Here is a 16,806-nt window from a genome sequence, read left to right as displayed (position 1 = left end):
CCTCTTCCATTTCCATAATATTGTCCTCAAGAACATTGCCCTAGTATAGACCCTCTATATACTGCTTCCACCTTTCTGCTTTCCCTTCTTTGCTTAGAACAGGGTACTAAAAGGTGTAACAAAAGTCACGTACAACCACATGTGTTGTGGCTGGTATGGAGTGTGTCATAAAGGTGAGAGGGAAGAAATGTGAGAGAAAGAAACAGATGGACAACACAGGGAAGCTAAATATAGGAGACAGTAACAAAGGACGAACGACATGTAGTTTGGATGGAAAGGAGCCACTAGGCAGTATAATAATGTACAGAAAGTTCTGATTGAGAATTACGAATTATTTAGGGATAAGGGTGATGACTCGCCAAAAGGCAGGAGTGCTGAATCATCGATAGGTACACAAATAAAAGGTACATAGCTTGGCTAGCTTTTGGAATGCACTTCCTTTTTCAACTTGTAGGAAAAACATGCACACAAACAAACACACATGCACTCACATGTCTCCCTACATTGTGCTCAGTAGTCTGGCAGCTCTTTCCTGGCTGATGGTATATTGGGGTGAGGTGGGGATGAGGGGTAGGGAGAGGTATGGAGAGAGGCAGGAGGGTGTTGGGAGAAGCATTTAGCAGCTTGTCGGAGAATGTAGAGCTGTCTGTGGGCCACCTAGGGATGCGGGTGGCAGACAGCCTATGGAAGTTTCAGTACTACCCAAAGGCATCACATTCAGCCCTATTCCCAGGTTTAACCATATTGGACCTGTGAAAGACCTTGAAAGATCTACTCTCCTCCCACTCTGTACAGGGGAAAAACTTCTTTGCCACCAACTCCTCCAACCAAAGCCCATTCAATCTCAACATCAAACCCTGCCAGTCCCAAGTGATGTTTCACTTCCTGTCCCTCTCCAGCTCCCTAAACAGGCATACCACCAACCATCACCCTGGCCTACAAACCAAGCTTGGCCAACTTTCTTAACATCCTGCAGCCCCCACTACTGCTTTTCAGAGCAATGACCACTCATAATCACAAGAAGAAGGCACAATGACACAGTGTTCTCTACCTCTTGTCTAAGGCACTTTCCCCAGGCTTATACAAGAGTTTTCTTTCAGTCCTAAACCTGCATTTAATCATGCTGCTTTGGCGACAGACCTGCTTTTCTTCAACATAATATGAACTGGAAATGTCACTCTGCAACCTGATCCCAAAATCTTTCCAACAGCAAACCTCACATTGAACCCTGCCTTGCACAGTTCCGGTGACAATCCCAACTTGATCCACCACTACTACCTTAAAATCACCCATTACAAGCCTTACAAGAATTTCTAACATCCAGTATTGCTTCACAACTCTTTCTCAGATTCCTACAGCATTACTCTAACCTGTCCTCAGCAGAACTCCTGGCTCTTTGTTCCCTAAAAACTGATGACTCCATTATTATCCTCCCGGCAGATAAGGAATCTACCACTGTGGTACCTGACCGACTGGAGTATGTAAGTGAGGATCACGCCAGCTCTCCGACACCTTTACGTACAGCAAGATCTCATCCTTGTGATACAAACTGACCTACAGTCCCTCCTTGAAACCTCGGTCTCTTACAAGGAGTAACACCTCAATCCACAGAACTTCTTACCCCACCCAAACCACACACTCCCATCATTTAACTTATTCTTAAGATCCACAAACTCAATCACCCTGGCTGTCCCATGGTTGCTGGGACCAATGCATCCAACGCATGTATGTCTCCCTTTGTTGAGCAACACCTGTGCAATCTATAGCACCAAGACTCCCTCATATATTAAAGTCTCCAACATTTTCCTACATCGGATGAAACCTGTGTCTGTCCCACGCTCACCACACACCTTGCTTGTCACCATTGACGCCACCTCCCTAAGTACCAACATCTCCAGGTACTTGGTCTGTCTGCTGCTAAACATTATGTCAGTCAGCTCCCAACTGATTCCAAACCTATGACATCCTTCCTGCTCACCTTAATCAACTTTATACTTATGGACAACTACTTTATCTTTGAGGGGAACACATAAAAACAGATACGAGGCATTGCAGTCGGAACCAGGATGGCTCCTTTCTTTTCGAAGGCCACTTGGAGGGAGCTTTCCTGGGATCCATAAGCCTTTACCCACTGGTTTGGTTTAGATATATTAATGACATCTTTGCCATATGGACTCATGGTAAGGATGACCTGTTATTTTTTTTTTTTAAATACATTCTCGCAATAAAACCAAATTACAAAGATATGCCGAAGAAAATGATTTTATTGCCTGCCCTTTCACATTAACAGAGCTAGAGGATACCATGTGTTGCATGAAGAATAACAACATTCCAGGATTGGATGATCTACCAGTAGAACAAATAAAGAGGTTCAACCCAGACACTAAAAGGTGGATTTTAAATCTAATTAACAACTTCATTTCTCAACTAAAGATACCAAAAATCTGGCGTAAAGCAAAAGTGGCAGCCTAACTGAAACCTGGGAAAGATTCGACAGATCCCAATAACTTTCAACCAGTCTCTCTTCTATGTCATCTATGCAAAATGTTGGAAAGAATGATCTTGAACCACATATCAGCTTATGTAGACCAGAGCCTAATCAAACAACAGGTAGGATTTCAGCCGGAAAATCATGTTGTGGCCAGATCCTCAACCTAACTCAGCACATGGAGAGGGCCAATTACAGGTGTGGCATTTGTGGACATAACAGCAGCGTATGATACAGTAAATCACAACCAGCTCATAAGGAAGATTTATACAATCACCTAGGACTATCGACTAATGTAGTTCACCCAACATTTACTTCAAAACAGCCAGTTTTTCATCATCCTGAACAACAAGAGAAGCCGACGGAGAATACAGAAGAATGGTCTCCCCCAAGGCAGTGTGCTGGCACCACTGCTGTACAATATCTACACCAATGACCAACCTGTTGCGACAGATACAAGATCTTTAATCTATGCCGATGATACAGCTGTTGCAGCACAAGGACGTACATTTGAAGAGGTGGAAATGAAACATACTGCAGCCCCGAAGACCTGACAAAATTCTATAACCACCACCACCTAAAGCCTAACCCATCCAAAACACAGGTGTGCGCGTTCCACTTGAGAAACAGACAAGCTAGAAGAAAACTGGATATAAATTGAAGGGGAATGCAATTGCAACATACATACACCCCTACATACCTCGGAGTAAAGCTTGACCTAGCATTCACTTTCAAAGGTCACTGCGGGAAAACAAAGCTTAAAGTCTGCAGCCAAAATAATGTAATACACAAGTTCACTAATAGCTCATGGGGAGCTCAACCAAATGTCCTATGCACATCTGTCCTAGCTTTATGTTCCTCGACAGCTGAATATGCGGCGCCAGTCTGGCAGAACTCTGCACACACCGGGCATGTTGATACCGCTCTCAACGAGACAGGCCGCATCATGACAGGTTGCCTATGACCAACTCCAGTCAACAAAATCTACCAACTGGCAGGCAGAGCACCCCCACAGATAAGACAAAGAACAGTGGCAGAAATTGAAAAGAAAAAACAGGAAAACAATCCCAGGCACCCCATGTCTGGAAGTGAAGCACAGTTTTCAAGGCTGAAGCCCAGAAAGTGTTTCCTGCAAACAACTGAAGCAATTACTTCTTCACCTTCCACTCGCCAAATTGAGCTGTGGTGGGACAAAATAATTGGAAATAATAGCCAAACCCTACAGGAAGAGCCTGCTGCTGGTTTCCAACTACACTATCAGACGTCGAAGAATCTGAACAGACTGCGGACCGGATTGACACGGTGCAAACAAAACTTAAAATGATGGGGGTACATTTCTGGAGATTCAGCCTGCGAATGCGCAGAATCCCAACATGATGCACATCTCTTGGGTCTGCCTGAATCCTTCGCACTTGATGACCTGGTTGCAGCAAATGTTCTAGCAGTTTCTAGGCCTCAAAACCAATTTGACTTATATAAAATCCTGAGTATATATTGGAGATATATTTGATTTTGTAAATAATTTTATTGTACTGTCCTGGATACAAAAATAATAATAATTAAATTTCTTGTGGTCCTGTTCTGAACCCCATGTCATTTTCGTTGCTGTTGACCTCATCCTGACTGAAGGTCAGCTACACATTAAACCTATGAACAAACAACAGTACTTACATTTTGACAGCTGCCATACATTCCATGCCAAATGTTCCCTCCCGTACAGCCCTGGAATTTGAGGTAAATGTATGTGTTCAGATGCAGACCCTTTACAGCAATATGCTATCATTGTATCTGAGCTTTCAATGGCATATTTACCGCACCAGTCTAGTTAAAAAAACAGATTTCCTTTTGACTATCACATAACATTGTAATACTGCTGAACCCTCCAAAAAACAACTTAGGAATATACCTTTTGTCACTCAGTATTATTGTGGTCATAAACGTATTAATCAGCTATGACTTTGTAAAATCATGCCCTTAATGAGGTTCATTCTGTCTGACGTTTTGGCCATCACACCAGAATATCTTTCAATTGCCCTCCCAAGCCCCATTATATTCTGGTGAAATTCTATGCTCCTTCAGCACCCATTTCCCTATCATATGGCTCCTACCCCAGTGTAAAGGTTGCCTCTGCATCCTCTTACTACCACCTATACCAGTCCTGTAATTGACAAAACATGTACTATCAAAGGGAGAGCCACCCGTGAAATGATACATCACATACACTATATAGTCTTCTACATTAGTATGACTACAACTAAGTTAATGGTTAGGATGAATGGGCATAGACAGAGGATGTACGTCACCAACATAAAAATCCTGTTGCAGGGCATGCTCTACAGCATGATGGTCATAATGTCAGTGCCTGTTTCACCACAAGTGCTATCTGGATTCTTTCCACTGACACAAGTTTCTTGAGAACTCTGCAGGTGGGAATTGGAGTTACAGCATGTTCTTGGTTCTTACCAATCAACTGGCCTTAAGTTATGTTAATTTATTTTTTTGCAGCATTTCTTCTCAGTAATTATTCCTTTCTTCACTCCCTTTCAGTTTTCTATATCTTCCATTTTCCGAACTATTTGACCCACCCCACCTCCACCACATATAATGTACTTAGCTTTACACTCTTATCTCTTGCACAATGTTTTATCAGTAATCTCTGTCTTGCTTATTACCCTATCTTCCACCTTTAAGCTCTCTGGTTTTCAGATCTAGTCCAGTGCAATCCTCAACAATGTCTTTCCTTCTCATACTGTCTAATAAGTCTCCCCTGACCCAGGGTTCTCAACAACTTTTCTGTAATTCTTACCATTTCCTAAACCTCGTCAATTCTTTTTTCTTCATCTGTCTTCCTTCCCCTTCAGTCCTTGTGCCAGAAGAAGGAGCACTGATTCCAAAGGCTTGCAAATTTACCTAACTTTTGTATGCGTTTTTTCCTGCTGCCACTCAGTGAAGCAAATATTTGCCTATCCAATTATATATTTATAAATTAATTTTTTATTAAAACAAAAAAACCTAGTGCGCATTGCTAACATTTGTTCCATAACGCCACACAGAAATATTTTTGGGGGGAATTCATCAAACCAATCTCAGGTTTTTTGAGCCCACAAGTGTAAAATACAATTTATTTGTGAACTCAGTAATGTTCAAGGAACTGGGGAAACAAGAATGCTAACTAGAGTTTCTCAATATATTTACTCCTTAATGAAAATTGTCATACTCCAGCATAGTTTGTGGAATCAATACTAGTAATAAGAATAGTCTTCACAAAGATTTAAAGTCACTTACTTTGATCCAGAAAGGTGTCCATTATTTAGGAAACAGATTTTTAATAATTTGCCAGCTGCCATAAAAAGTTTGACTACTAATACATTTCTGTTTAAGAGGAGCCAAACGGGCTTCCTAGTGGCTAACTACTTCTACACCACTGATGAATTTCTCAGTAGAACTCATTGATGTATACACACAGCCTTAGAAAAAAGTGAAGCAACCACAAGACATAGTCGGATGTCAATACAGCATTGTCATGTATTCACCATCAGTAGGTATGTAAATGATTTAGAGTTGCAATTTTCTGGGACAAATAGAATGTCCACCACATTAGTGTTTTTTGTGTTTAGCATTGTTACAATGCCTGGGAGGGTATATAAGAGGAGTGAACAGCGTCACTGTTGAGTCATCACTATGAAGGACACAGAGATGCTGTGTACTCATTTGAGACAGTGTTAGAAGCACCTGACAGAGTTTGAAAAGGGCCTCATTGCAAGTCTACATGTGGCTGGCTGGTTGAATTGTGCAATATCCAGATTTGTGGCACATTGGGTTGTGACAGTCATGGGAACATGAGGGTAGGCATACTCATAATCAAGGTTCTGGTCAACCATACCAAACCACTACAAGAGAGGATCTCCATATTGTGCACCAAGCATACTGTAACCCCTTTACATCTCCATCTGGCATCTGAGAATGAATAATGGTCTCCCTTGAACTCTCTGTGTCTCTTGCTTGTTTCGCTGGAGACTAGTAGCAACCGGACTAAGAAATTTACCATCCAATGCGTAGGCTGTTGTCTTACTCCTATCATGGTGTTGGGAGGCATCAGGTCACAGCTGGTACCAATTGATAAAATTCTGAAAGGACAATGATATGACAAGGACATCCTGTGTCCTCGAGTGTTACCTCATCCATGCATGGCATATGTCTCTATGAACTGTCTGCATAATGTTGAAGTACTCCTGTGATTAGCAAGATCCTCTTTCCTGTACTCTGACTTTCTCATTGATGGTGCTTGGCTACAGTAGCTTAAGAATTATCACGCACACCTCAGTGTAATGTACATTTACATGCTTTGTGGTATGTTTATTATTATCTTTTGCATAAAAAATGGTTAATTTTTTCTTGATTTATTACACATATAAGAGGAACATTCTGCTTAGCAACTCTGTAAGAGGGTTACCTTACACCACTCTCTCTCATTTTTTAAATATTTATTATGTATTCTTGGAAAATATAGGACGGAAATTTATATTACTATCCAATTTGAATCCTTAAGGATCTCCTCATTATAGTTCGCTGGAACAAAAAATAAATCTAATCTATTCTCAACATTAAGAACAGTATGAGCAATAAAGAAAGGACAATTTGGGAGATGGAATAAACTTTTGCAGACAATTCAAACACCCAATACTTGTAAATGTAGGGATTCCTTTTTTCAATTATACTGATAATAAAATTTTTGAATTACAAACATTTCTAGATCAGTAATCATTTTTTAAATACTGTAAACTGCTACAATGCTTAAATGATACTATACAGCATTTATTCTTATTCACATCTAACAACTGTTCCATTATGTCACTCAGAGCGAACTGCTGATAAGGAAAATTGGTTTAAGATTCTTAATCTGGTTAGTCCTTCTACATCCTTTCTTAAAAGAAACATTCTTTACCATTCTTGTTCTGATTAAGTTAAGTTGTTTTTAGAGTAGTTTCAGATTATCATTATTGTTTCATGACTATAAAGAAATGCATCAAAAGCAAAATTCTACCAGTCCAGAAAGTGATCTATAATACAGTAACCGTTTCCATGTATAACTGATCAATATTTATGTGGGTTTTAAGGGAGAGGGTAAGGAGTCATTCCAATCCCGGGAGCGGAAAGACTTACCTTAGGGGGGAAAAAAGGACAGGTATACACTCGCGTGCACACACACACACACACACACACACACACACACACACATACACAGACACAAGCAGACATTTGTAAAGGCAAAGAGTTTGGGCAGAGATGTCAGTCGAGGCGGAAGTACAGAGGCAAAGATGTTGTTGAAAGACAGGTGAGGTATGAGTGGCGGCAAATTGAAATTAGCGGAGATTGAGGCCTGGCAGATAACGAGAAGAGAGGATGTACTGAAGGGCAAGTTCCCATCTCCGGAGTTTTGACAGGTTGGTGTTAGTGGGAAGTATCCAGATAACCCAGACGGTGTAACACTGTGCCAAGATGTGCTGGCCGTGCACCAAGGCATGTTTAGCCACAGGGTGATCCTCATTACCAACAAACACTGTCTGCCTGTGTTCATTCATGCGAATGGACAGTTTGTTGCTGGTCATTCACACATAGAAAGCTTCACAGTGTAGGCAGGTCAGTTGGTAAATCACATGGGTGCTTTCACACGTGGCTCTGCCTTTGATCGTGTACACCTTCCGGGTTACAGGACTGGAGTAGGTGGTGGTGGGAGGGTGCATGGAACAGGTTTTACACTGGGGGCAGTTACAAGGGTAGGAGCCAGAGGGTAGGGAAGGTGGTTTGGGGATTGACAGCTGCCACCCATTCCACATCAAACGGTCCCTTCCCTACAGCCTAGGTCTTTGTGGCAAACGAATCTGCTCCAGTCCGGAATCCCTGAACCATTACACCAACAACATGAAAACAGCTTACGCATCCCGCAACTACCCTCCCGACCTGGTACAGAAGAAAATAACCAGAGCCACTTCCTCATCTCCTCAAACCCAGAACCTCCCACAGAAGAACCCCAAAAGTGCCCCACTTGTGACAGGATACTTTCCGGGACTGGATCAGACTCTGAATGTGGCTCTCCAGCAGAGATACGACTTCCTCAAATCCTGACCTGAAATGAGATCCATCCTTCATGAAATCCTCACCACTCCATCAAGAGTGTCTTTCCGCCGTCCACCTAACCTTCATAACCTCTTAGTTCATCCCTATGAAATCCCCAAACCACCTTCCCTACCCTCTGGCTCCTACCCTTGTAACCACCCCCGGTGTAAAACCTGTCCCATGCATCCTCCCACCACCACCTACTCCAGTCCTGTAACCCGGAAGGTGTACACGATCAAAGGCAGAGCCACGTGTGAAAGCACCCACGTCATTTACCAACTGACCTGCCTACACTGTGAAGCTTTCTATGTGGGAATGACCAGCAACAAACTGTCCATTCGCATGAATGGACACAGGCAGACAGTGTTTGTTGGTAATGAGGATCACCCTGTGGCTAAACATGCCTTGGTGCACGGCCAGCACATCTTGGCACAGTGTTACACCGTCCGGGTTATCTGGATACTTCCCACTAACACCAACCTGTCAGAACTCCGGAGATGGGAACTTGCCCTTCAGTATATCCTCTCTTCTCGTTATCCGCCAGGCCTCAATCTCCGCTAATTTCAATTTGCCGACGCTCATACCTCACCTGTCTTTCAACAACATCTTTGCCTCTGTACTTCCGCCTCGACTGACATCTCTGCGCAAACTCTTTGCTTTTACAAATGTCTGCTTGTGTCTGTGTATGTGCGGATGTATATGTGTGTGCGTGCGAGTGTATACCTGTCCTTTTTTCCCCCTAAGGTAAGTCTTTCCGCTCCAGGGATTGGAATGAATCCTTACCCTCTCCCTTAAAACCCACATCGTCTTCCCCTTCCCTCTTTCCTGATGAGGCAACAGTTTGTTGCGAAAGCTTGAATTTCGTGTGTATGTTTGTGTGTCTATCGACCTGCCAGCACTTTCGTTCGGTAAGTCACATCATCTGTGTTTTTAGATATATTTTTCCCACGTGGAATGTTTCCCTCTATTATGATCAATATTTATGTTGCATTACATTTTCCCTTCTACATCTAATGTGCGAAATCGATTGTCTTTATACATAGTCCTAAAGTTACTAGATTTCTGCATTCAGCTTTAGTTTGTTTTTCCAGAGACAGATTTCTGCCAATTTAGACCTTTCAATAGAAATTATAAATTTATGCTGGTATGGAACATACAAAGAAAAGAACAATTTTGAAGGCATAAAGACTTTATTATCACATACACCAAGAAAATACTACATCTTTGTTCTGCAATGTGAGCAGAATGTCACATTGTAACCAACTGAAATTTCATTAAAAGAAGCAACAGTTGTAGATATGAATGCAGCTTCACGATGATAAAATACAATGAAATCTTCTTGGGATTACAACCACATCAAGTTGTTCAAATGACATTTTCAGAACTATACCTAATGGCAGTTACATTGCCAAGAACAGAATGCAACATAAGAATTGTGGACACAGTAAGTGCACTTTAGCCTATAATTTCACTAACCATATTGTCTACTATTTTAGTAAAAAGTTACAAGTAAGGAAGATTCTCTAATGCAATAACGTGTGTTCATCAACTTAATTCTAGGGAATGTCGGATTGTTGTTTTACCTGATGAGTTTATGGTCTGTAAAATAATCAGTGTGAAATAAGTAGAAATAAAAAAAATCTTAACAACTTTCTTAGTCTTGTTTATGCTGCCTGTTTTGATAGGCAGTTAATGATAGCTTTACTTAATCTGACAAACTGAGTAGTAAAGGTATCATTAAGAAAAACCTGCACTCTCATCCATTATGAGAAATCAATGTAGCAAAATATAGATTTCCAACTGAGATAACACAGAGAGAATATAATATGTAGGTAAAGAAAGTTATTTTAAACAACAACAAGCTGATAAAACAAACTTTATCTGCTACCTATTTTGTTCATAACGATCATCGTCAGACAGCACAAAATTGTTGTAGCAGTCCATACGGAATCAAAAGTTGGGCGAGAAATACAAGGTATGCATAACTAACGGAAAGATAACTGTTGCCTGTAGGAAAATTAAAGAAACACTTGGAGAAGAACCTGTATGAATATTAAGATGCAAAGCCTGATCAAATGGCAAGCCAGAATAAAACAAAGGAGGAAAGGCTGAAAGTTGGAATAAATATATGGAACAGGTTGTTCCAACTCAGAGGCACAGCTGGACAGCAGTGGAAAAATGGTTGACATGTGGGCAGTCTTGCAGCCAGGCCACGCTGTACATGAACTTGCTCCACTGGCTGATTGGCTGGGGGCAGGGGTGGCCATGCAGCCTGTGCGCATGTAGATTGCATGCAATATGGCCATCTGACATGTAGCGTACACTACCTGCACATGGGTGTTATGAGAGGTAGGCATGTGCATGGGGCATGGGTGCATGTGCACCCTTGCCCCATGTGGCAGCTTTGGAACAACATAACATAGAGGGCCTGTATAAAGGAAACAAACTGGAAAACAATTACATAGAAAGAGAAGAAGTACTAGATGAAGATGAGAGCGGTGATATGATACTGTGAGAAGAAACTGAAAGACCACTGGAAGTCCTAATAAGTGGAAATAATGTGTCTGAAGTAGATGACAGCCCTCAGAATTCTTGAGATCCTTGGGCCAAAACTATTCCACCTGGCGTGCAAGATGTATGAGACAGATAAGAACTCTTAAATTTTAAGAATACTGTAATAATTCCTATTACAAAGCAGGCAGATCCTGACAGTTGTAAATATAACCAAACTAACAGTTCAACAAGTCATTGTTGTAAAATATTTGCAAGAATTATTTACAAACAAATGGAAAAGCTGGTTAAGTTGACCTCACAGAAGATCATTTTGAGTTCATGAGAAATGTAGGAACATATGAGGTAATACTGACTCTGTAACTTACCTTGGAAGATAGAGTCAAGAATGGCAAACCTACATTTACAGCATTTGTAGAGTTAGAGAAAGCTTTTGACAATGTTGATTGCAACAACTCTTTGAAATTCTGAAGGTAGCAAGGGTAAAATACAGGGAGCAAAAGGCTATTTACAACCTGTATAGAAACCAGACTGCATTTGTAAGAGTCGAAGAACAAGAAAGGGAAGTGCTGATTGAGAAGGCAGTGAGAAGGGTATTGTAGCCTCTCCCCAATTGTATTCAATCAATAAACTGGACACACCGGGAAGCCAAGGAGGAAACTGAAAGGGAATTAGAGTTAAGGGAGAAGAAATAAACACTTTACAGTTTAAGAACAACATTGTAATTCTGACAGAGATGGCAAATGATTTGGAAGAATAGTTGAATGGAATGAGTACTGTCTTGGGAAGGGATTATAAGAAGAACAACAACAAAAGTAAAACGTGGGTAATTGAATGGAGTCAAATTACATAAGGTGAAACTCTGGAAATGAAATTCTGAAGTGGCGTCCTAAAAGTAGTACATGAGTTTTGCTATTTGGGCAGCAAAATAAGTGACTATGTCAGATGTGGAGAGGTTATAAAATTTAGACTGGCAGTAGCAAGAAAAGTATTTCTGAAAAAGAGAAATTTGCTACCAATGAATATAATTTTAAGTGTTAGGAAGTCTCTTCTGAAGTTATGTGTGGGGGTGTAATCTTCTACAGAAGTGACGATAAGCAGTTCAAACAAGAAAAGAAGCTTTTGAAATGTGATGCTACAGTAGAATGCCGACGAGTAAATAGGTACTGAATCAGTTTTGTAATGGATGGAAGAGTGTTAGTGTGTACTGGTGTAATGGGGGTGGGGAGAGAATAGAGAGAGACCCAGGTATGACTATAGTAAGAAGGTCCAAATGTATGTAGGTTTCCATAGTTATGGAGAGATTAAGAGGCTTGCTCATGGTAAGACTACGGTGGAGAGCTGCATCAAACCAGTCTTCAGACTGAAGACCACAGCAACAGCAATGGCATCAGTACTGCTGCAGCATTAATAATTATAAATTGTTAGTCACATCACTTGCATCACACATTATGTGCATGTAATTGTGTATAACGAAAACTCTTACCAAAAACACTAGTAAATTACGAGATGGAACTGCTGGACAGCATTTGCTGTCAAGTGCCAAAATACGTTGTTCTGCCATTAAACACATATAGAATAGAAGTAAAAGAGAGACACTACCTACATTTCAGCACTAATAGTTTCTACCTCAGTCAGGAGAGGAGAGAGGGGGGGGGAGGGGGAGGGCGAGAGAGAAAGAGAAATAAAGAAAGAGAGAGAGAGAGATGGGTAAGGTTAAAAAGGCAGAACAGATCACTCAGATCCCAGGGTTAAAGAGACCCACCTGTAATGAAGTCAAGACGGTAGACAAATGTGCACTTATACATTTTGCTAACATTTGTACGCTGTCCATTGTTATGTTAACTGCTGCTACATGGAGTGCACTTCGTGTACTGTAGAACTGGCTAGTTGATTTTTGTTTACGTAGTACTAAAAAGCAGGTTGGAAGTGTGTCCATATAGATTGTTAGAGCAATTCAAAACTAGTAGCAAATAAAGTTTGTTTCATCAGCAGCTCTTGGTGCTACATAAACATGCCTTTTGAAAACACTTATTAACTGTGCACTACATCTGCACAAAATGTACAAAAGTAAACAGTTTGTATATGTGAAGTAAAAATGATAGAAAAAGAAAGATGTTTGGTAATCAGTCAATGTAACATAATATTTGCACCTTTCAAGACATGCTTGTAAATAATTTTAACTCCATTGTTCTCATTGCATATGTAGAAGTAAACTCAACAATAAAGCAGGGGAATATTTGAAATCTAGGATAAACCTAACATACATTTGAAAAAGATAGGTCTTTGAGAAAGCAGCTTATGATTCATTCACTTGCACGTCATATTCCAGAGGTGTAACAAAAAAGTAAACTTTGAAGGAAAGTGAAACATGTCAAGGTGTAGAGTAGTAGAGATGAGCAGCCAGCCACCAGGAACCTAAAAAGTACAAATTTTCCAACAGGTAAAAAATTTGCCAGTTTGAAATATGTCATTACTGTACTGGTTATATCATTCAGGCAGCATTAAAGTAGATATTCGACATATATGTAAGATATTAATAACTTTCAGAGCAAAATAACTGACAACATATACAAACTGTTCTCAGTTCAGGAACATTTGAAGATTGGTTTATGACCACTTTACTTCCTCGGTCGAAAAAGCTGCCTGGTGTCAAGGTTGTGATTGGGGACAACTTAAGTTCTCATATCAACTTACAAATTGTAAAAGCTTGGGAGGATAACAATGTAAAGTATGCGTGTCTGCCACCAAACTCGACACATATCAATCAACCATTGGATGTCACCTACTGTGGCCCTATGAAAAGGGAGTAGCGTAAGAAATTGATTCATGGAAGGGAAAAAAAAGTCAATGGCAGGTTTGCCCAAGGTCCAATTTCCCAAACCGCTAAAACAGATGGTCTACTGTTTGTATGTAGAGAAGAAAGAAAATACAATATCTGAATTTAAAAAAACAGGTATCATACCTTTCGACAGAACCAAAGTACTGGAGTGCTTGCCTCAACATGGTAACTTCAACAGCACTATGAAAAATCTAATTGGAGAAAGTTTCAAGCAACACTTTGTGGAAAAAAGGAAGGATGTGACAAAAAGTACTAGGCAAACTCAGAAGTGTAAGAAGATGGATGTTCCAGCTGGAAAAAGTTTTTGTTCAAAGTTGTTTGACGAATTGAGTGAAAATGAAATGAACTTTGAAGGCGCATTTACTTCTACACCTAAGCCGAAAAAAGGGGCCCAACATAGAAAGCAAGAACTAGCAAACGAATGAGATAACTCTGGTTCTTACGGTCTTCTTGATGACAGTGCTTCTGATGATGGCTCACACCTTTATTTAACTGAAAGTGAATTGATGACAATGCTTCTGATGATGGCTCATACCTCCCTTTAACTGACAGTAAATCTTAAGATTTCAATGAAGAAGTTGGCACTATCAAGGAAACACCACCGGCACCGGACCTAGAATCATTAAAATGTAACCTGAAAGAAGGTGACTTCTGCCTAATGGTGGAGAGTTACACTCTGCAGTAGGTGGTAAGAGGAAGACCAAAAAGTCCGGGAAGTGGCTTGACAAAAAGGACATTCTTCTTTATGAGCGGAATGACACGAAGAAAAAAAATCAACCCTCCCAAGCTCATGAAATGACACTTTAATGTTCCTGAGATGGCTGATTTTGAGTTGGTATTAGAAATTAGCATCAAATAATTCTGTAGAACAGGAAAAAAAAAAAAAGTTCTCATGTTTTTCAAATCATATCTAAAATTTTGTTTTCTTTACAGGTATTTAAATAAGTAAACAATTGTTTTTGATACTTTGTATTGCCATTTCATTACCTGATTGTTGTGTAAGGGGGTTACAGTAGTCTAGAGAGTGATTTGTATTCAATTTGTATTGAAATGAGTGAGTGGTCCAAATTAGGTCTGAGCAGGGATTACTTTCCAGAATGCGATTTTCAATCTGCAGCGGAGTGCCTGCAAAAGGCAAAGGTCCTGAGTTCGAGTCTCGGTCCAGCATATAGTTTTAATCTGCCAGGAAGTTCTGGGGTGACTTTGTTCCAACATTTAATAAATAATGAAAAAATAAAAAAAATATATCTTTAAAAAAGTTGATACAGTTTACTTCTTTATACTTTGTTAATTGGTTAAAACTCAATTTTGACGTTTAAAATTCATTTATTATATTTTTTATTAATTAATATGCAAGTGAAAACATGAAAAGCTGGCCCAAAGCATCCCCGGTCATGACACACCCTGAGATGCTATCTTACTTTATCTCGTTAACTGTCGTGTTAAATAATATATTCGTTCACAAAACAGCCTTTTGCTTGAAGCTGGAACGAAACAGCTCGTATACTTCTAACGTGAATCCTCTTAAGCAGAATTTCTGGAGACATTTCCCATGCAGTGTCAAACAGCAGCAGTTGGTAAGTCGTTTATTGTGGCAACTAACGAGAATGATTAATAGATATGTTATTTTCACTCAAAAGCAAACGCCCATGTTTCCATGCAGAGGTGCAGACAAACGTAAACGGTAGTGCAGAGTTATGCGTTGTGTCTAAGAACAACAAATTAGAAATTACTTGACCTTAAACGAAAATGCCATGAAAAATTGTTTATCAAATTTGACACTACTGAACAGGCGTATTATTGTAAGAAAATGTAAGGAGTGTTTGAACTGCAAGTAACTCACATTTATAAATTTTATGTAAACTACCAGTTTCTGAGGTCACTGTAGCACGTCATTCATTAGCATTAAACTCGCATTAACCAACAAAACTCCGCTGAGCCAGTGTTTACACACGTCCCATTTAATATTTTAGCACTGTCCGGAAAGTAGGTACAAGGCAAGGGCACTGACACACATAACTGACCGCGAACAAATATAGGACACGAAATTGCGTAATAGCGCTTTCCTACGCAGCCTATTAACACACACATTGTTTTTGGCACCAACACCTGGAAACACAGAATAAATATACTATCTTTTGTTTTTTAGCACCTTGCAGATGTGAATGACAAAGCGTCCTGAAATCTACGGTGTAGATTCTGCTGGATTGGCAAGCATTGCGACGTACTATTATTCTTTTTTACACTAAGAAATTTATAATATTTTTCATTTTGGCCAAGGCTCTGCGCATTTACTTTTTGTTATGAATGCTAGCAAATTTCAACATTTTCGGGATTAGTCTGGTCTCGTTACCAGCTGCTTCGCAATCCGCAAACTCACTGCATAGACAAGACACTACACAAAAATTCCTTTTATTAGCTTCCATGTTTACAAACTTCACACTTTCACAGTGCTTCTTCTGCTGCTGTGCAGCTGATGGTTGCCTATTATCTTGGCCTGAATTGAAATGACGAACTATCGAACATGAGGCGCCTTCTAAAGATTGATCTGGAAAAATCGAGAACTTCTATTTTATTTATTCCAGCATGCTACCCAATTCGCTTGGTTACAGGACGAGTAAGAAAAAAATTCATTAAGGTTGTTAAAAAATTAAACAAACATTTCAATAAGACTTATAATGTGAAAGGAAATTCAGAAAATACGATATCATAAATTGTTAAAATCACAACAGTACAGTAAAAATAATCGTGCGATGATTATTATACAATGTCAAAGGAAGTAATGAACGCACTGTGAGAAAAATATTCTTTTTGTGACTTTGTCCCGCAGGGTCGGCTGGGTTATCAA

At 40.0% G+C, this 16,806-nt stretch overlaps 1 protein-coding gene across 3 annotated transcripts in view; it reads right to left on the bottom strand.

Annotated features, from left to right (window-relative positions):
• Positions 1-16,434, bottom strand: part of LOC126199017 (uncharacterized) — a 75,885-nt gene extending 59,451 nt beyond the window's left edge. Inside the window, exons 1-2 of one of the 3 annotated variants that reach the window (XM_049935726.1) lie at positions 16,254-16,434; positions 15,802-16,067 (exon numbers count right to left, since the gene is read on the bottom strand). Coding sequence is in view for 1 of the 3 variants with exons in the window: in XM_049935708.1 (XP_049791665.1) it covers positions 16,312-16,384 (73 nt within the window). In the remaining 2 variants the exon portion in view is untranslated. Of the gene's footprint in view, positions 1-15,801 lie in introns of all 3 variants that reach the window. The other 2 variants (XM_049935718.1, XM_049935708.1) reach the window with 2 other exon arrangements.
• Positions 16,435-16,806: the final 372 nt, after the last annotated feature.

Source organism: Schistocerca nitens, chromosome 1, assembly GCF_023898315.1.
Source record: "Schistocerca nitens isolate TAMUIC-IGC-003100 chromosome 1, iqSchNite1.1, whole genome shotgun sequence".
NCBI lineage: Eukaryota > Metazoa > Arthropoda > Insecta > Orthoptera > Acrididae > Schistocerca > Schistocerca nitens.
Note: the sequence above shows the minus strand (reverse complement) of the source record. Positions and strands in the feature narration are given on the sequence as shown.